Raw genomic sequence first — 22,120 nt, 5'->3', positions numbered from 1 at the left:
TTATTAAACTAGACTTTTAAAATAAATGAGGTACTTAGCATTCAAAACTTCGCAAAATAGATATACAGTAGGTCCTCGAATAACAGGTTCATTCAACATTTAGCTATAACTTTGATGAGGTATTGTAGGAACTTAAGTCTTGTTTCTATCAATTAGCCCTTGGTAAAACTGGTTGAATTATACATCATTTCACTTAAAGTCACATAACCTACGGACCAAGGTAAATGAGGACTGTCAGTAAGACCAGTTTCCAAAATGTTAGCTCTTCCACCAAGACACTTTGAAACACATTGAATAGTGATTGGGAATAATGTAACACAGCTGAAATTAGTTAACAGGTTTTTAAAATGTTCAGTGAGTAGATAGATATCCAATCATAATTTTTTTACATGGACTCCTAACTAGGAACACAGGTATCTGTACTTGCATGGAAAAAGACAACCCCCTTTCTACTTAACAATCTCTTCCATTTAGTAAGGAAAAGCTGCCTGTGGGAAGCTTCTTTTGGCAGTTCTGAGTTCAAAGAGAATGGAACCTTTAAAATGATTTCATCAAGTCTATTTATTAATGCATTTCAAGTTTCAAAAAACCTTACATCTTTGCACAATACTTTATTTTTTGTAATTTTTAGTAAAAATTTCCAAAGTGAACAAAAAGATACTGTATAAAACACAGTGGACATTAAACTGACAGTAGTATTAGATTTCATTTGTCTTGATCCTTTTGCTTTACCACATCTTGATTTGCCATGGAGAGTTCAGTGCATGTATCTCTTTTCAGAAAACATTTAACTTAGACTCAAAATAAAATAGGGCAGTGTGTACCTGCCAAAAACCTTACCACAGGATAACATTACAAGCAAAAAAAAGTACATGTTCCAAAGTCTACCACACTCAAAAAGTTACTAAGAACTCTTGCAGAATAAAAGTCACCATTTTAGAAATGCAAAGCCACTTTCAACCTTTGCACAGTCCAAAACAAAGGCATTTAAATGATTTAAAAGCAATTACATACATATCTAACTACTTGTTTGTTTAGAATTATTTATAGTCTATCTGGGGTTTCATGTACAAAATTTGTCTCTAAATCATGTACAAAAAGCTGCATTTTGAAAAAAGTCACCACATACTGTACAAGTTTACAAGGAAGAGATCCCATTATTTTCTCTAGCATTTTTGGCCTTGCTGGCTTGTGTCACATTATGAGAATGATTGTGTAAACCTTATACTCTTAAGAAAAAAAAAGAAAAAAAGAAGTCAAAACACAAATTTTTTCAACTTTCCCTAAATTTGCCTCCTACGTGAAGCCAGGAAAATCAAAGCCATTTACGTCTAATTTAAGTGATGTAGTTGGAAAACAGAAGCAATAAATATGTCACAAGCTTAAAATATTCTTGTAATGCCCCTTTCCATTCCTGCATAGCAATAAGCCTGTTAATGCATTAAATGTTTTTGCTTTCTTTAAAAAGCCAATTATTTACATCAGTTTAAAAAATAATTCGGAATGGGACATTGTGCTGTTTCACCTCCATTGTTGTTAAAATATTTTAGGGAAAAAAAATGTTAGAAGGCCTATCAGTAATATTAACTACTAGTTGAGCAAATCACTCTTCTTTAGTGGTTACCAATAATCAGTGATGATATGCTAAAAAAAAGTTCGAATATTTTGATAAAACAAAGACACAGCTTTTCTTTTCCATATCAAAAACCAACAACATAATTAGCATACTTTAGATAATGAAAAACACAAATAAGAGGTTACAAATAAAAAGAATCATTTCATTGACATAATTTCTACAGAAGCATGAATAAAATGTCACCTATCGATTCAAAAATGGAACTGAATTAGAAAGTTTAAAATAAGTAAGCAGAAATCAGACACTTACATAAAGAACTAACTCTGAAGTAGTATGCTGCATATGTCCAGTTTGCACAACACTTAACTGTGTTCTTCAGCATAGTCACTCATGTGCTCTTAGCAGCCATTCGATAAAGACAAAATGAGTATCAGAGCCAACTCCATCATTAAAAAAAAGGTAAATTGATTCTCATTTCAAAACTGCCTGTGTAAAGCATTACAGAATCCTGGACCTCTGGATGCCACCATTCTCTGTTATCCTGAGTATGTCAATTAAACAGTAATTTTTCATTAAGAGCGGAAAAATTTTATAATACAAAGAAACATCCATATTGCAATTTCTGTTTACAATTGCACACAGAAGTACAGTGTACGTAAGAAATACATGTCTGCATATAACAAGGTATGTACATTGGCAAGTGATGTCTCCAATGTTGAGGTGGTCGAGCCTCCTAGCCTTGACTGGCAGTTGAAAAAAATATATATATATATAATTCAATCTGTGATAAAAGTTTATAGAGAGCCAAGTTTGCCTGCAAGTGAAGAAATGCAGCAACGAAGAACAGGGAACACAGGGCACATAACAATACTCTAAGACTTTGTGCCATTAGGTTAAAAATATCTGTCCATAAGAAAATTGGGTTTCTTTTCCACCCCCCACCCCTAAATTGGAATTTTCAGGCTTTAAAATTTAAGTAATTCCACCTGGTCTGAGGACATGCTCTCTTGCCATTTTTTTCTTCAACTCTTATTTGTGAGGGTTTAGTTTGGGGATGATTTAATAGGTGTCTCTTTGGAGTGAAGTTTTCCCATTGTAGGCACTAGGAAGAACCAAGGCAAAAGCTGCAGTTAACGTCTCATGTGTCCCATCTGATAATTCTCCCGGGGCCTCTGACGCTGGGGTTGCTGAATGGGCTGTGGAGGTCTCCTCCTCTTTAAAGTGCCTGTGAGTCACAAACAAAAGTAAAATAGATTTACCCTGAGCTTTAAAATCTTTAAAAACAAAGCTGCCATATCAATAAGAAAGGTTCTAGAATGGTACTATCCAACAGAAATGTCATATATGTAATTTCAAATTTTCAGTAGCCATGAGGGAAAAAAGGGAAAACATAAAATAATGTTCATATTTTTATTTCACTTAACCCATAATGGCCAAAATAGTCATTTCAAGATGTGATCGATAAAATTAATGAAATATTTCATTCATTTTTGTATACTAAGTCTTCAAAGTCTGATATGTATTTTATATTTACAACATCTCAACTAAGACTAGACACTCTCAAGTGCTCAACAGCCACAATTTATTAGACTAATATGGACTCTGACGACAAGATCCATGACAAAGAAAGTACTGAATGTCTTTGAGCAAATGATTTAATCTCTGCAACTCAAATCCCTTGTCTATAAAACAGGGATAATAACTAGTTCACAGTCTATTGTGAGGGTGATATGATAATTCATGTAAAAGTGCTTTCGAAACTCTTCTCGAGGGTTCAATAAATGGCAGCTAAGGACTTTTCTTTTTAAGTTTTAAAGGTAGACTTTGCTTCAAGTTAAATCAAGTAGAAGGACTGTTTCACTGAATGGGACCATAATTAGAACAAATCTAAAAAGTGCCATGGGGCCCTTGGAAATCCGTAAGAAACTGACACAAATTCCAGAGGACTAAACCTTGTAAATTTATGAAAAGCAATGACATAAACATCAGATTTCCTCTGATTCTCACCATTATACTATCCAAGCTTGAATGCTAAGCTCTCCTGCCCCAAAATAGGTAAATACAGGGGAACAACTGAGAGAAAATGGAGAAAACTGTAAGAAACCCTTAGTTTTAAATCTGCTTTCTGTAGAGTAGTGAATTTGGCCTGAGGCAAGAGGCTTCGAGAGAAGTCTGGTAGGTCAAAGAGGGACCTGCTGTCTTTTAGCTCTGGTTCTCCTCCGCCACTGCCCTGAGACAGTGTCTGCCCCAAACCTACAGAACAGAGTGCTGGTCCTCCAGGAGACCTGAGGGCAGCATAGAAGCCACAGATCCTTTGGGGAAGGTGAGGGAGAAATAGATGGGGACTAAAAAACCTGGAGCAGCTGCTCCCTACCCCTTTTCTGGTGTGAATCCCTGGAGCTAATCTAAATCCTCCCACCTCTCTGTCTCCTTGAAAGATCAAAGGTGAAGACCAAACCTTAGGAGTTATTTTCAGAGATGAAGAATGGTCATTTGATGACTAAAAGCCTCCACCCTAAGACTCTCCCATAATTCCCCAGAAGCTCATTCCTAGGAAAAATGAGCTTATGTATCAGAAAATATTTGATGGGTATGAACATTAAAAACAGTAACAGAAGCATAGCTATTAGAATAGAAAGACCAATCATTTAAAACAAAAACAGAAGATTTTACAATATGAAAACGAGAGAATAAGTATCAAGCAAAAATAAAACTTTCTAGGTCTAAATGGTTTTAGATGCTCAAGGTAGATTAGCATTAAACTGGCAGCCATTAGCTAGATTGGATTTTTAAAAAACACTTAAAAATCAACTAATTCATCCAGTAAACCCATTCTCAATGAGAAAGCACTATAAAATCAGTTTCTAAAGACTTACTTATAATTCAATTCTACCTGCTGAATGGTTCTGTGTTATAAAAATATATATCTTGCTCAAATTGTCTTACCTGGAAGAGGTTTAGGAGGAGGCAACTTTGGATTACTACTTGGAGTGTGAACACTGCATATCTTAATAAATCCAGCCATTAACATGATCAGGGCAACTCCCATAAGCAATACTGCCCACCAATTAGCCTAGAAATAAACAGATTTTTCTACTGAAAACACTACAAAATATTTTAGAATATTTTATATTGTATAAAATACAGAATAGACTATATTACATTTTACTTTTTAAAGAACATTTGTTGGTTGGGAGTTGTACAGATATCATATATAAACACATACATATTAATTTTAAGTATAAAAAAGGATAGAGGAGAAAACAAAAATCAGCCATAACTTCACTTCCTAGAGGAAACCACTCAAATCTTATTTTCCTTTCAGTCCCACAAAACTGGGGTCAGCCTGCACAGAGTTTGTATTGTATCTTCCCATGTTATTAAATATTCTCTGGTTTAAATATTTCCCTCTATTTGGCCTACTATACACACAGACTATGTTTTGTTTGCTTTTATACTCTCCACTGACTTGAAGGTATATTATTAGGTTTGCCAAAAAGTCCGTATGATTTTTTTCCATAAAATAAAAGACATTTTCCATATTCACCAGTACCTTTATTGATTTGGATATTTTAAGTATGTCACCTATCTCTCATGTGGTATAACACTGATTGTTCTCAATTAATGGCTCAATTTGACTGCTATGAACTTCAACTGGTCTAACTGACCATGGAGCATCATCCAGCAAGAAATCTCCAGCACAAAACTTTGCAAACCACTTTTGACATGTTCAATTACCTTCTCCATACACTGTACAAATCTTTTTTTGCCTTTAAGTTGTGGGTTCTTCCTTTCTTGAAATAATCAAATATAATATGCCAAAAAATGTTGCATATTTTCTTCCATCTTCAATATTAAAATGGCTACACAAAAATTAACCAGTGATAAGTTTTTTTTTTAATGCAAGCTGATATAACAGCTGTCACAATACAATCTAATAAAATTGTTTCAAATGATGTGGAAGACAACTAAGTGCTACTAGAGCCATCTTACAGAAAAAAAAACAAACTTTTTGGCTAACTCAATACTATAAATTCTACCAATGGAATTTATACTCTATTTTTTCTACTTATTGAAGACTAAAATTTTACCTTTTGTTGACACCCCCTTTTCCTGTTATTCTACTTCATTTGTGATTTAAGACCCAGACTACTATTCTAAAATCATTTTTATATATCTTAATTTTCACTGTATTATATATACATATATATCACAGTATCTGTTATATAATATTCATTTATTTAAAGGTTAATGGTCTTTTTAATGTTAAAAGTGGAATGATATACATATTCTAGAAGCAGGCAAACTTTACCCAATCTAAGAAGGGACTAAAAATTTTACTTCCACCTGGTCGCTTGTAATCCTGAACAGAGTATAATTTAAAAAAAATTTTTTTATACTTCCAACTTAAATCAGATTAAACCAATCAATTGGCTAAAAACTGGTATAATTTATAGAAAAATTACTGTTGCCATTCTTAATAAATTATAAGTCTATTTTGCAACTCAAAATATTCAAATTTTAAGATACCATGTACAAAACAGTCACAACTTTAAAACTATGAACCTTCACATTGGCTTAATACAGATTGTTATAATACATATATAGTTATTGTTAATTATTGCAAATAAAAATCTCATTTAAGAAGATTTTCTACCATCTGGGGCCTTATAACAAACAGCCTACAACTTCTATACTGTTTTCTTTATCCAGCTGTGACAATGTAATTAAAGTAATAGAAACTAAAATAAAAATTCATGCTGTGACAAAATACCCCTGGCCCACTTTTCCAAATGTGCATAAAGCCTTTCTTATACATATATAAATTTGTTTAATTTTAAACAAATTTCAAACTTATAAAGTTGCAAATATAATACAAATAACTTTTTAAAAACTGGAACCAACTGAGAGTACGTTGTTAGCATGATGCCTTGTTACACCTGAACATTTTAGCATATGGTTTCTACATTAGGGCGTTTTCCTAGATAGCCACAATGGAATAATCAATCAGTAAATTAACACTGATACATTACTGCTATTTAATCCTTACACCCTACTCAAGTTTTGCCATTTGTTCCCATGCCATCTAATTCAGAACTGTGTTGCATTTAGCTGCCATGTTTCTTTAGTATCCTGCAGTCTGGAAAGTTGCCAGTCTTTCCTTGGTTTTTATAACCTTGACACTTTGGAAGATTATAGGCCAGTTACTTTGTATCAAAATAGCCCTCAATCTGTATTTCTTAGATGTTTCCTTATGATTAGATTCCGGTCATAGCATCTTTGGTAAGAATACCACAGAGATGAGGCTTTCTACTTCCCACTGCATCCTATCTATCAGGGGATGCATGATCTCATTATTGGCGATGTTAACTTGATCCCTTGATTAAGGTGCTATTTGCCAAACTTTATCATAAAGATACTCAACTCATTTATAGTCAATGAATATTTTTTAGGAACATAATTTGGGACTATGTAAATATCCTTTTCTTCATCAAACTTTTAATTTATTCATTTATTTATTCCCTCATGGTTTCCTATTTTACTCAATGAGTTATAATACATTATTATTACTGTGTCTTTTGGACATGGCCCACAATCCTTTGATCCTTTGAGCACTTTACTTTCTGACACAAAGTAAAAGTTCTAGGTTCATCTTCTTTCCCTGACCCAGCCCAGGAATCAGCCCTTTCTCTATCGAGCCCTGGTTCTTTCTAGACCTGCCCCTCCTACGCAGACACCCTCCCCACAGTATTTGTACTCTGACATCCCAAGCCAGCTACCCCTCAACAGGGCTCTAACAGCCCATCCTGGCTTCTTCCCTTTCCATCCCCATCCCACTCAGGTCAGGCTCCAAAACCCTGCTCTGTGCCACTACAGCTCCCCAACCCTTGCTTGATCTTACCTAATGGCTTAAGAAATGAACTCTTCAGGAAAAGAGTAAGGCCTATTGCTGAATTGCCTTATTGCTGATTTATTTTTCAAGAGAAGCTACAAATCTAAATTTTTATGTGAAGTCTATTTTTAAATATTGGCAACTCATTCAAATTTTCTAAAAACAATATATAGACCATATAAGACAAGTTTACCCAGCTGAATCCGGCTTGGAAACCATACGTTTACAATCTACTCTTCAGAGACATTTTTTATATCCCACTGAGATTGCCAGATAGTTTCCTAAAATTTTCTTTGGGTTTCTATAGAAAATAATTTTCAGAGAATGGTTCTCCCTGTGAGTCTTTAGGTAATATCCCCTTTCCCATATTGCATAAATTTTCTGTAGTCTCCTGTTGTTTTTTTGTTTTGTTTTATTCATCCTCAAATAATAAACCCATTATTTATCAAAAGGCAGGATATAAGGCCTGCCCTCAGTCTGTCAAGTGCTGGTTGATTTCTCTTTTCATTTTTGTCTACTATCATATGAAGAACTACAAGCACAGCTTCTGTCCTGTCCCTGGCATCCAGAACTTTTAAATATGGCATTTAATGAAGCAAGATTTTCTCCTACCTCCACTGTATGGATTTTTGACACTCTGACCTAGTAAAATACATAAAGAACCCACATCACCAGCTTGTACTGCCATATGTTATCTTCCGTCTCTATACCAGCGATTCTCAACCTTGGTTGCATGTTAGAATCACCTGGAAAGCTTTTAAAACTCATATACCCAGATCAAATCCCAGACCTAAACAGGATAGGGGTGAGACCCTAACATCAGTAATTTTATTAAAGCTGCCCAGGTGACTTCATTATGCATCCAAAACTGAGAGCTACTGGTCTCTCTACCAGGGGCCAGCAAATTTTTTTTAATAAAAGGGCCACATAAATATCTTAGGCTTTGTAGGCCATACGGTCTCTGTCACAACTACTCATTTATGTCACTGTAGTGCAAAAGCAGCCATAGATAACAGGCAAACAAATGAGTAGGGATATACGTTACAGTCAGTCTTCCTTATCCATGGGTTCCCCATCTGCGGATTCAATCAACCAGATTGAAAACAGTACTATTTTCAATCCACAGATGCAGACGGCCAACTGTATGCACTGCTCTATGCCATTTTAAATAAGGCACTTGAGCATCTGCAAATTTTGGTGCTGTTGCCGGGGGGGCGGGGTACTGGGACCAATCCCCTATGGACACTGAGGGACGAATGTATTTACAAAAGCAGGAGTAGACCAGATTTGACCCATGGGCCACAGTTTGTCAACCCTGTTCTATATCCACATACAGGACATTCGTTGAATGGATACCATTCAACATTAGCTCCTTAGTTCTATCTATCTTACTACTTACCTTAGAGTTTTGGGGGAAGCCGAGAGTATCTGGTTGGCTTTAGAAAGAGGAGTCCTATAACTGGGAAGAGCTGCTCAAATAATCAGGACTCACATGGTAAAAAAAAGTTTCCCATTTCTGAGTAGATCTAAGAATTATTTCATGTGTTCATTAAAATATAAGATTCTCAAGCCACAACCCTACAGATTCCAATTCAGTTGTTTTGGTTGGTGGAAGGTCCAACCAACTACATTTTAAACAAGCACACCAGTGATTAGGATGCAGATCAGTGCTTCATACTCAGTGTAGACATACTGGCATTGTGGTACAAGACCTTCTGAGCAATGCAAGAGGTTGAGTATCCCTCGCCCTCATTCATCAAATGCCAGTACAATCCCTCAGTTACTTTGACATCTACTGTACATTTCCAAATACCCTCTGGTAGGCAGTATCATCTCTAATGTGATCTAATCCACAGTCATAAAGGGTCAAGGGTCTTCCTACTACTTTCGGGCAAATTGGCTATTTCTGTTATGAGAGAGATACACTTTTATTCCTAGTGTTCATTATATTCTCTAACACATTTCCTTCCTTCCAGTCTTCCCTGCTCAAAACCATCTTCCTCCTTGTCATCAGTATTACAACTACCTAAAAAGTGGAATTGACTATGTCACTCTTCTACTCAAAACTCTTCATAATCTTCCCACCAAAGATCTCCAAAATAGACCATTAAGTGGGAGAAAAGGAAAAAACAAACCCACGATAAGGTGCTGCAAAGTATATATATGATTTCACTTATTTTTTAAAAATATATATTCTTAAAATGGTATAAACAGTTTCTGAAGAATGCACAAAAAAACACATCTTGAGAAGACTAGGCTCCAGAGTAAAAAGAAGGTACACTTTCCAATATATTACTCTGTCAATTAAAACAAAAGGATAATCACACTTTTCAAAAGGAAAAAAAAATTATTAAAAAAATTCGTATTTCTGTGATTTTTTCAGGGACTCCCTCTTCATAAAACATTAATTTGTACCTTCCACTTCTACTGGTCCTTAAGAACTTAGCTTTGGCCTCACCTCCTAAAAGAGATCTTCCCCAAATAGTTTCTCCTATTTTCTGTGTAAACACCACACAGAACTGAAAATATGTTTCTATGCACTTGTCTTCTCTCTCCCAAACTGGGCTGAGAGATCCTTGAATTTATATCCTACAAAGAAGTCAGTACCTAACCCACAAAAAAGTACGTGTTGAACTAGTTATTGCAAGTCATTATTCCAGACTGACTTTTTGAAACGCTTCTAACAGCTCAGTTATTATTTCTAGATTGTCCACATGTACAAAAAATATAACAAGGCTCTTACAACAAAGACAGCGCATAAAAAATTGTGGTTTTCATAGCTCTGATGCTAGTTTTTCAGTACCTATATAGTCTTTTTAGAAAGATGCAAGTATTATGGCAGTAACAAGCAGACTGGTGAGACAAGACCTGGATTAATAATGGTTATAATTTTGTAGAAAAAAAAGTCAAAAGACCTAGTCTCAGCCTAGATCAATAGGTATTTACTAAAATATAGCAGCCAAGTCCTTGAGAACTTCCAGTTCCTTCTAGCACCACTCTTGGCCTTACTCCAGTTTCTCTAAAATAACTACACATCTCACAAGGCCAAAGCTTGAGGTGTTTTAGTGACAGTGATAGCTTTTCCGAGTTTAGTGCCTGGGAAAACATAACACTGTGGATAGAAGATAGCAAGAAAAACTAAACAAAACAATGGTGTGTCTGAGAGTGTTAGCAGGTATGGCACCTTTAGCTGAGAGAATTTTTTAATGCTCCCTTTAAAAAAATGGTCAGAGAGTGTATTAAATGCTAAATCATGTCTTCTCTTTTACATGTACTATAAAATTAAGGAAAAGAATACCAACCAGGAAAGTAAATGTAAAATATGTGTTCTAGCTCAAAAGCAAAGATCACAATTGTCCACCTGTTATAGTCTGAAAGAAAAGAACTATCATTTATTCAGCAAGCACTAAATTAAGTTTGAGAAAATAACTCTACACAAGAAACACTGTTCAACAGCCAATTATATGGTCAAAAGAACAAAAAGTAGAAAAAAGTAAAAATGAAAAAAGGGCAAAATTTACCAGCCTAATTTGTTACATACTAATTATAACAGTTTCTTACTTAACAATGCAAATAATAAAAAAAAGACCTATAGGATAATAAAATGATAAAATAGGTTATCACCCAAAAACACTGTAGGGGAAAAGGGGCAAGACAAGTACTCAAGTCTCTTCAGACATTAAATAATCTTTACTGTTTTTAAAGATCCCCAGAAAAAGTCAACTATGTAAACCTTTCAGTTAATGTTCCAGTGTTTAACTCTCCCTCTCAGCAAACGCACTCTAGACTTCCTACGGATCAGAAAAACATGTGGGGTCAGCTCCTTACAGTGATACTGATCATGCCACCCTGCCAGGACACAGAGCTTCCTTCCTACACTTCAAGATACTCTAGTCTGGACTGGGACTAAATGTTCTTCTATTCTTCATCACCTCATGTGCCAACCCCTCATACCAGCCTGCCAAGCGTATAGCAACTGGGTACTAATTGTTTCGTTACTGTAGCTCTGCCTGGGCTAGCATGATAAAATACCACTGAGAGAAATCTAAAAACATTATAGCCTCAAAGTGAATATACACAATTTTTATTCTTTTCCATATAAATAATGACATTTTAGAAATCTGCTTCATTCATCTAACAAATGTATCCTGAAGCCTTACCATATGCTAAGTTCTGTGACAACATTATATTTTTGTTGTTCACGTTGCATAAGTGAGAGTTATGAGGCCTATTCCATTAGGCAATGAAGGACCCTAACCTGGACATCCTCCATTTTCAACATATTGGAATGACAAAGTAGGAATTTTCCGTTACAATTCTTTTAGAAAGGAGTTACTACATAGCAGAAATTGAAAACAGCGGTTCCCAAACTTTAGCATGCACTACTGCCTACTGACTCAGTGGGCCCAAGGTGGGACCTGATAATCTGCACTTCTACCAAGTTCCCAGGTGATGCTGATGTTGCTGGTAAGGAGACTATACACTGGATCCACAGCTCTAGGTCAGCGGTTGGCAAACATTTCCTATAAAAGTCCAGATAAATATTTTAGGCTTTGTGGGGCCATACAGTCTCTGTTGTAGCTACTCAAAGTGCAAAAGCAGCCATAGACAATATGTAACCAAATGGGTGTTGCCATGTTCCAATAAACCACTATTTATGGACACTAAAATCTGAATTTCATATATTTTCAAGAGTATATAATTTTTATACTATCTTCTGAGTTTTAATAACTACTTAAAAATATGAAACCTTCTTAGCTTGTGAGCCATACCAGAACAGGCAGTGGGCTGAATTTGGCTCATGAGCCATTGTTTGCCAACCCCAGTTCTAGATAAATGGTTGGTCCTCAATCCTGGCTCTTTATCAGAAATACGTAAGCCCCATCCCAAGCGATTCTGAATTAATGGGTCTAACCCTGAGGTAATTCTCACAGACAGCCAAGAATAAGGACTACTGCTCTTAATGCCCCGCCAAGTGACTTCTAAGGCTATTTAAGGTTTAATAAGACTTGCATGAAGAAAGATTTCTAGGGTCAGTTAAGTTTGAAAATAAAGTTAAAAAGGTTTTTTCATTGCAGGACTTCCTCACAACATTCTCACAAATCTCTAAGAAGGGACTATAGAAGGTGATGTTTTCCATATTTACTTGACCACTAATCCCATGGAACCAGTATTCTATGAAGCACTTGGAAAACACTGCTCTAAATCTTTCATAAAGAATACCAGAGCCCTGGCTGGGTGGCTCAGCTGGTCGAAGCTTTGACCTGCAGAACAAAAGGTTGTAGGTTTGATCCCTAGTCAGGGCCCATACAGGAGGCAACTGATTGATGTTTCTTTCTCATATTAATGTCTCTGCCCCACCCTTCCTCTCACTCTTACAACAATAAATATATCCCTGTGTGAGGATTAGAAAAGATCACCAGGTACTCAATATTTAAGTTCATAAAATGACAGCAACATGAGAGCAGGAATTAATTGAAAAACGAGAAACACAGTTGGTTATTATCCAAACAAAAATTTAAAATGTCCAAACTCCTGTAAATCCGAACATATATAAAATTCAAAAAGCCACGAAGTAACAGGCAATTATTTTAAAAGGGAGGGAAAAAATACAATAATAAATTTGAAAAAAAATCAAGCTCAAAGATGGTTTCTACAATGTCAAACCTAACACAAAAGATGTAGAAAATCTGAACATCAATAACTCTGGGAGAAACTGAAAAAGAATTACCAATGCCCTCAAACCCCCATTTAAAGAAAAGGAGATAATGATACAGGTCTTAACAGATTTACTGATGAATGCTCTCAAACTTTTCAAGAATTTGTTAACTCCTTGATAAATCCAAAGGAGTTTAGGTTTATGGACTGGCCAGACAGATACATAGTAGGTACTCAACAAATATAATAAATATATTTTGAGAAATACGTTCAAAACTTTGTCAAAAACAACTTTACTCCAGAAAACAAAGTAAAAGTATTTATCACTTTATTACCATGGTACCAGCAGCAGTCAGTAACTCAAGCCCTGAAGTACTAAGCTGCTTAGGTTCCTTCTCTCCACCCTTCAAGTGGGGGGAAAAAAAAAAAATGCAACAGAAAGGAGACACAAAGCTACAAGGGGCCAATGAAAAGGAAAGTCAGAGAAACTAACTGGTCATTCCTTTCATAGCTTCCTACACCAGAACATCCTAATAACCTGTATTACTAACTAAAAGAACACTTTCCTGACAGATGAAAGGCCAAAGCATGAGCTATTATGTAGCAAAATAAACTCTACTATGTTAAGTGAACTCTAAAGGTAACACAAATGAGACAAATGACTTTTAGAGACTGGATGTTTGTTATTGTAATGTTTATGCCCATTAATGCAGCAACCAATAGCTTAGTGGTACTTCAAGGCATTGTGAAGCACACTAAAAAGAATGGCATGTAGATGTCAACAATGATATAAAATAAAAGCATTCTACATCCATGGCAAACTTATATACACCTAAAAGTGCCCGATTAATGAGTTCCAGAGCACAGGAAAAGACTTCATATTGCTAATTCATTGTAAGAAGCATTTCACTGACTCCTCAAATCTAAAATATGAAAAAAGGTTTTAAAAATACTTTATAGAAAAAGATCATTTCTATTAAATATTTTAATAGAAATGAGTTTTTGAAATTCTAGAGTCAAGATTAGACATAATGAAAAAAAGCAAAAAAAAAAAAAATACTGTTTTTAGATTATATGATAGCCTACATAAAAAACCTAAAATATCTGCCACAACATATACTCAGTAAAACACAACTCAGAGATCCCCATTATCAGATTTCTCTTTTGGAACATATTGACCTCTACAGTAGACAAATAGACCAGATCTCAACTTATTATTAATGAGAGAATCTGTAAAAAGAAAATAAAAGAATTGGATCTGAGTTGAAAAACAGGAAAGTAAAAGGCCAAGCAAGGTAAGCTACTTAAAGTCACAGAACTGACAAAGGCCAGTTCTGAAGCCTTGTGTAATTCCCAAGCCTATATTCGTTCCACTTCAACACAGTTACCTAAGGCACCTTCAATTTTAACAGATATTGTTTTGAACACCTATTAAGCACCAAGCATAGTAGTACAAAAATAGTAATATATCATGTCGTAAAGGGACCTAGGTTAACTGCCCAATTATTTGGGTTAAAACCTAGGTCCCCTAAATCCAACTTCAATGATCCTCCCACTACTAGTCATCACATATCTAAAACCACATATTCTAATGCGCAAAGTGTTATTCTTCTGATGTGTAATAAACACACTTTCATGTTGCAGGTATTTCAAATTTTTATTGAAGACGATTATTCTTAGAGTATCAAAAAGAATGACATCCATACAAACAACTTTATGTGCTTTTGAGGCATCTGCAGTCCTGAACACACGCAAAAACAGGTGAGAAAAATTGCGGAGCAGGCAAAAGGGAAGAGGTAAGTTCTAAGTCAATTTTCAAAGCAAACTCATTCAGTTCAGGTATAGAACATTCTCAAATACTTCACTTGCTATCTTCCTCCTTATATTTTAATGTAATCACCTAGAAACATGAATATTTAAGTGACTTAAGGTAGTCATTCTCAGCAATCTTCTAAGAAAATTTCAGGTAATTTAACATCTGTACAACTTGGAGGAATATGGATTTAAAAATAATACAGTTTAGTAGATTTATGTGGGAATGAACATCCATAATCATTAACAAATCTGCAAAAGGTTCTGTACCTGATCTTACCCTGTTCAACATTCCTATCATCGACAAGATAAAGACCAAGAAATTATATTGAAACATCAGGGAAAACCTTCAAAAAATCACCAATTTCTCTTTCATCTCTCCTGTTCAGCAAAGTAGAGCCCGCAGCTGGCTCATACTGAGGCAAGGCAGAAATATAAAAACCAAGCAGGGTCTTCCAAAGCAACTCGAAGAATAACTCCCATGAAAATGCCCTGTTCATATGTACCAAAGGTGGAAGTAACCCATCCAGGACATGAACTAGGGCGTAGAGCAAAACAGAACGACTCCCATCACCTACCAACCAATCTATGAACAACACACATGCAGAGATTCTGATCACTTTATAATACCTAGGACTATTTGAACTTTAAAAATCATTCTTGAAATAAAGTAATTCCAGTATAAATAGAAGTGTTTTTATCATAACATTGATGATCTCTGGCCAAGCAAAATTATGATCAAAACACTTTAAGATAAAGTTTCTTTATCAATAAAAACTATACTTACCACAATCCATTCAGCAATGTTTTCATAGAGCTCTGGACTAAAAATTGCTTTTTTAAGCCTAGCTAAAGGACCATCAGCATCTACTAATCTGCACCGCATGAAAACATCACAGTAGCCTCTAAAATCATTGCAAGGGGATCCAGGTTGCAGAGTGATGGTTCGACCCATGAAATGCTTGCTCCACTGCACAGACCCCGTACTGGCACAAGTTGATAGGTCCACTGGAAAAGAAGTGCCAAATACAAGTTGAAGATCAGATTTCCTAGTGGGCAGTTGGGGAGGGAGGGAGGAAAACAAGAAACTGCCTAAAATCATTATCATGACATGTTGTACAGACTTTCATTAGTTAGGCTAGATAGCACCATTGGTTAATTCACCTTAAATGTTACAATATAAGCAAATAACCAGCAACTCTTTACTTAGTACCTACAATAGCTTTAAAATCTTTTAACAGTGTTTATATTAATTACTGCCATAAAGCCGGCAGGTTCTTGTGTAGTTTATCATTTTAAAAACACTGTAGTGATCTAACAGTAGAAACATAATACTATGCTACATTTAAAATTTTTCTCAAGAGGGTAAGTTTAGTTGTAAATTATCTGTGCAAAGTGTTTATCGAAGTTTAACACCTAAAATACAGGAGGAAACAAGGTTTTCAAAACAAATTTTATGCTCTTTTTGTATTTTAAAAGCCTTACTCTTCTTCATACAGCAGACATGGCATAATTCCTTATCGTCTTTGCTATCAGAACTGGCACAGGTACACTCCTCCAAGCCATATTTCTCACAGATAGAACCTGCACATTGCTGAAAGAAAAACAGAACATCAATTATTTAACCCCTATATAGTCATGTCTATTGTTTCTTCACATAGACAGATATAAGTCTCCAATGCTAAAATAATTAAGTAGAAATACAAACTGGGAAAAAAAAGCATAGGTCAGTATCAGAAATGGATCATGTACACACATTTGAAAAAGTCTAAGTGCAAATAAGATAGTAAATCTTTTAAGGAAACAACTTTAAAAAAATCTTTACAAAAAGCAAAGATAGAAAAAGTCAGTACATGAGCATCAATTTTATGTTAGTTATTATGGCTCCTTTATAAGAAGAGAAAAATGAGGTTTTCCTCATGTAGAAGAAAGTGATCATTTAGCCAAAAAAGGTTCAAAGGCTTCACATTCTTCTGTTTAGGCTATTAAAAAGGCTATTATGAAAGTTAAAATCAGTACAAAATCATATGATTAGCTGTGTAACTATTTTTCTCTCGAGAATATCAAACACACAGTGGAAAGATAAAAGGCAAGTCAGGAACTAATTGACTGCCACCAGCAATATAATACATTACAGCTTTGTGGGGAAATAGATAGGAATATTACTGAAACAGGGACCCAGATTACTTTAAGCAACTTTAAGTGTCAACAACTATTCTGAAAAAGGTTTTATAAAACTAAATTTAAAATATATAAATAAAATGCTTACCCCATTAATGCATACTTGTGTATGCCTATTACAGTCTGTAAAGTTTGGTTTAGGTTCAGATGCTGGGCAGAGAGCTGTAAAACCATTACATATTCCCTCTTTTGCACAGTCTGAATCATCCCGACACTTTTCAGTTTTTGACTTGAATGCACACTGTGCTGTACAACAGGGACCTTGGCTTGGACTAGAAGAAACAGTAAATGATTAAAGAAAATCACTAGAATACTTCCTTTATATATAGCTATGGTCCTATTTTTTAAATCATGAATTTCATTTTTTAAATGGTATGTTACCGATATACAATTTCAAATATTGGAATAAGAGATTACTAAGTTTCAACATTCTAGTAAGTGTAGAAAAATGATTGTCTTATTTTTATAAGCAAGGTGTTCTTACTCTATTTTTGCCTTTAGTGAAAAGCAATAATAGAAATAGTACTAGGCAACTTACCAGTGTTTTTCATAGTTCCATCATACATTATTCAATTTATCAATTTCCTGACATTTACATGCTAAAATCAAAACTAGGATAAAAATACCAACCATTTAAAAAGTATATAAACAATATTCTATTGCTTATATTAATTACTACCAAAGTAATTTGACAGGTGAAGTAATCATATGATATTAAGTTATAAGACTGTATGTACTTCGTATTACTTAAATGTTTAAAATTAAGATTCTAAAAATATAGACAATAGTCTTACTTTTAAAGAACTAAATAAAATGTATTTTATTGAGCATCCTTTGCATGTCTTTTTTTAAAACCCACAACACAAATTACAAGTAGTTCAATCTGCCAACAGTGCACTAACCAATGCTATGGAGTAGAAATAAATAAAATATACTGTGGTAACAAACAAAAACAAAACAATAAATAGATAGTCTCAAAACCATATGCATCTCTTAATCTGTTTTAAATCTGCCTTCACTGCCTTCAAGTGACTTTATAGGAACATAAACATGACTGGAATTAGCAAGGTACCTGCACTGTTTCTCTGGTTTCAGCTTGCATTTTTTCCCTTCCACCTGGTTTGCATCATAGCAGCACTCATCTTTACACTGGTCGCTATAGCCACAATCACATTCCTCACCTTGTTCTACCATCCCATTTCCGCAAATAGGTTGGCCAGATTCTGAGGAGGTAAACAAGGCAAAGTAAGCACTGTATGAAAACATTAATTTAAAATTCACAAACTCTTTGGAGATTCACACAAAAGGAAAAAAAGAAAGCTCTGATGAATAAGAAAGGTAGAACAATCTAGAAATCCGGAAATTAGAAGACCTAAATCAACACTGGCTCAGTCGCTAATTAGCAATGTAGCCTGGGCAATTTGGTTCCCTTTTCTTAGGCATCAGTTTCCTCACCTGTATAGTGAGGGGATTTGAACTGATGGTCTCCTCCTCTGAGGCCCCTTCTAGAAGTGACAACACTCTACTTAGGCCACGCCACACTGAGTTTTACTGAACAGTAACAGCACTGTTTATATTACACAAATACAAATTAAGTTAGTGACTTATCAACCAGAAAATATTAAACCTTTTTTGTTAGACGGAAAATTTCAAACCTACAAAGAACTAGTAATAGAGTTGAATTCCTATGTACCAATCACTCAGCTTTAACAACTATCAACAATATATTGTCAACAACTCCACCTAACATATTCATTCGTTTTTATAAATACTGCAGGATGAATCTACAAGAGAGGTTTCTTTCTTAGTTAAATCTAACCATACTACCATTATCTCATCTAACAAAATTTACCATATGCTTAATAGCATCTAATTGTCAATCCATGTTCAGTTTTACTAAATTATCTCTTTACAACTGGTTTATCTGAACCAAGTTCTACAAAAGGTTTCCCCAAACCCTCTCCCCATGGTTGTTTTCAGTTGACATGTGGCTTAAGTTCTTTTAATACAGAACAGATTCACTCCTCTCTTTTTATTGTTACATGCTTTACTTGTTAAAGAAACTGGTCTCGTGGAATTTCTCACGTCCTATTTGAATTTATCTTAGTCCACAAGTAATTTTTTTAAAACTTATATTAGTTTTCCTCCTCAGCTAGACCAAGCTCCTTAAGGGACAAACCATGTATTATTTATATTTTTTGTATTCCCACAGAGCCTATCAGTATTGGCTCAAATCTTGGTTCATTACAGCTAGGCTGCTTGGCCTAAGCATAACTGAATACTTTTACAGAAAATTTTCGGCTCCTTTTTAAAGTTATTTGATTTTGTCAATGAGGTTTAAAATTAGAACAAGAATGCTACTCTTTGTAAGATCATAAAATCACAGAACTTCAGCATCTGTAGGGAATGGTAAGAATCAAATGCCTTCATTTTACAGAAAAGAAAACTAACTTCCAGGGAGTCTGTGACTTGCAGGAAACCATATGCCCCAGTATGGGCAAAAGACTAAACGCAGGTCTCCTCAATCTTAAATCTGGTGCTCTTTTTCTACACCAAATCAAATTGGAAAACAGCTGCAGTACAGGCTTCCAATGGAAAACTGACTAAGTAGAAGGGAGTACATCTCAAATGCAGGAACTCAACACAAGGGGTATCTGAGTCAAAAATATTCTAGAAAGTCTGGCTTTATATTCAGAAAGTCCATTCTTATCTTTAACAACATCAAATATTAAAGGCAATTTTGGCAATAATGGAAGTTCTATCCTTCTTTCATTTTATACTGTCTCTTTTGTTTTATAAAACTGAATGCAAGCTCATGCACATATATACTAGGTAAATAATGATTTTTCTAAAGTGTAGTAATAATCACTTTATAATCCATGTGACATGTAATTAAGGAGAAAAGGGAAAATAATAAAGTCAGGAAACCTCTGATGCAGCATTTACAATATATTAATTTACATCTCATGTAGAAATATTACTTCAATCATCTACTTGCTAACAGTTTAAATACAGAAAAGGTGCTCTTCAAATGCAAAAATTATAATAGGTACATACTTCATTATAAAAGACAAACTGCCTTCCCATAATACCTACAAAGCAATATGCTCATTTTAAAAGCGAACTTCGATCAGAATGTTTGTGAAAACCCACTTTACAAATGAAGAATTTATGCTGCAGTAAGAAGCTTTAGAAAAACTACATTGATAATAAAAACAAAAATTACAACATCTGTGTAATTTTAATCTACACTTTTAAAAGAAAAAGATGGCTTTAAAAGAGAAAGCCAATCAATGAAAGTAAAAACATCATTTGGACCCTATCAAAATTTAACTTTTGTTCTGGGACTCTATGAAAAGATTTTAAAGAAATAAGCTACCTACTGGGAGAAAATATTTGCAGATCAGTATCTGACAAAGGAATAGTATCTAGATTGTATAAATAACTCTCAACAGAAAAAAATATAATTAGAAATGGCCATATATGCACATGAAAAGGTGTTCAATATCATTCATTAGCTATCAGAAAAATACCAATTAAAATCACAAGATACCACTATATACATATTACAATGGATAAAATAAAAGTGAAAAATGCCAACAGTGGGCAGGGATGAAGAAAAACAGAGATCACTTATACACTGCTGGCGGGAATGTGGAACAGTACAGCCACTCTAGGAAGTTTGGCAGTTTCCATACATAAAAACAAATAATTACTATATGACCCACCAATTGGATTTGAGGGTATTTATCCCAGAGAAATAAAAACTTATGTTAACGTTGAAAAAAACCCCCATATATGAATGTTTCTAGCTGCTTTATTCATAGTAGCCAAAAATGTAAGTAGCCCAGATGTCCTTTAACGAGTGGACGGTTAAAGAAACCTGGTACAAACATACCATGAAATACTACTCAGCAATAAAAAGAAACAAACTATTGATACAGGCAACAATTTGGATGAATCTCCAGAGACTTATGCTGAATGAAAAAGCCAATACCAAAAGGTTACATATGTTGTGTGCTTCCAATATAACATTTCTGAAGTGACAAAACTTCAGAAATGGGGAATAGTTTACTGGGGAAAGTGAGGGGACAGTAGGAGGGAAGTGAGTCTGCTAATGAAAGAAAGCACTGAGGGTACCTTGTAGCAATAGAACTGTTCTCTATCTCGACAGTGGTGCTGGATATTTACACTGACCCACGCATGTGACAAAATTGTGGAACTAAACACACACACACACACACACACACAGAGAAATGAGAAAAAACTGTGGAAATGTGAATAAGATCTGTGGATTGTACCAGTATCAATAGCCTGGTTACACACACACACACACACACACACACACACACACACAGAAATGAGAAAAACTGGGGAAATGTGAATAAGATCTGTGGATTGTACCAGTATCAATAGCCTGGTTATGATACTCTACTATACAGTTTTGCAAGATGTTCCCATTGTGTGAAGGGTACATAGAATCTGTAATTTCTGCATGTGAATCTAAACTATAAAATTACAGTTAAAAACAGAAGGCCATAATGTTATGTCACTTATACCTCAATTTTTAAAAATCCAGCTTTAAAAAAAAAAAAAAGGCCATGCTCATCTGGAAATCTTCCTCAATTCTTTCTCCTTTGCTGCCATATGTTTAAACCCATCTTTGAGTGGTCTTTATGTGCAAAGTGAGCAGCCTCAATTTTGCCTTCAAGTAACTTATAATTTTTATGAAGTAGAATAAGAACACCTCCAAAAAACGTAATACAAGGTAGACTATGTAGAATATTAAATGTCACAAGAGAGGCATAACAGATGAAGGGATAAATGTGTCATATCCATATGATGGAATATTATCCAGTCATAAAAATGTCTGGCCATCTGACACATGCTACAACTTGAACACTGAAAATATTATGCTAAGTGAAATAAGGCAGAATCACACAAGTACAAATATGATATGATCCCACTTACAAGGTAGCTAGAAACAGGCAAATTTGTAG

General features: G+C 34.8%; 1 protein-coding gene across 2 annotated transcripts in view; it reads right to left on the bottom strand.

The window, feature by feature from the left end:
• Positions 1 to 537: 537 nt before the first annotated feature.
• ADAM10 (ADAM metallopeptidase domain 10) overlaps positions 538 to 22,120 on the bottom strand; it is a 126,690-nt gene continuing 105,107 nt past the window's right edge. Inside the window, exons 12-17 of one of the 2 annotated variants that reach the window (XM_054565359.1) lie at positions 18,193 to 18,343; positions 17,209 to 17,392; positions 16,425 to 16,533; positions 15,727 to 15,947; positions 4,523 to 4,649; positions 538 to 2,801 (exon numbers count right to left, since the gene is read on the bottom strand). In XM_054565359.1, coding sequence (XP_054421334.1) covers positions 2,707 to 2,801; positions 4,523 to 4,649; positions 15,727 to 15,947; positions 16,425 to 16,533; positions 17,209 to 17,392; positions 18,193 to 18,343 — 887 coding nt within the window. In that variant the 3' untranslated portion in view covers positions 538 to 2,706. The remainder of the gene's footprint in view (positions 2,802 to 4,522; positions 4,650 to 15,726; positions 15,948 to 16,424; positions 16,534 to 17,208; positions 17,393 to 18,192; positions 18,344 to 22,120) is intronic. The other variant, XM_054565358.1, reaches the window with a different exon arrangement.

Source organism: Pteronotus mesoamericanus, unplaced genomic scaffold, assembly GCF_021234165.1.
Source record: "Pteronotus mesoamericanus isolate MK-2021 breed Mesoamerican mustached bat unplaced genomic scaffold, CSHL_Meso_final contig_164, whole genome shotgun sequence".
NCBI classification, from domain to species: domain Eukaryota; kingdom Metazoa; phylum Chordata; class Mammalia; order Chiroptera; family Mormoopidae; genus Pteronotus; species Pteronotus mesoamericanus.
Note: the sequence above shows the minus strand (reverse complement) of the source record. Positions and strands in the feature narration are given on the sequence as shown.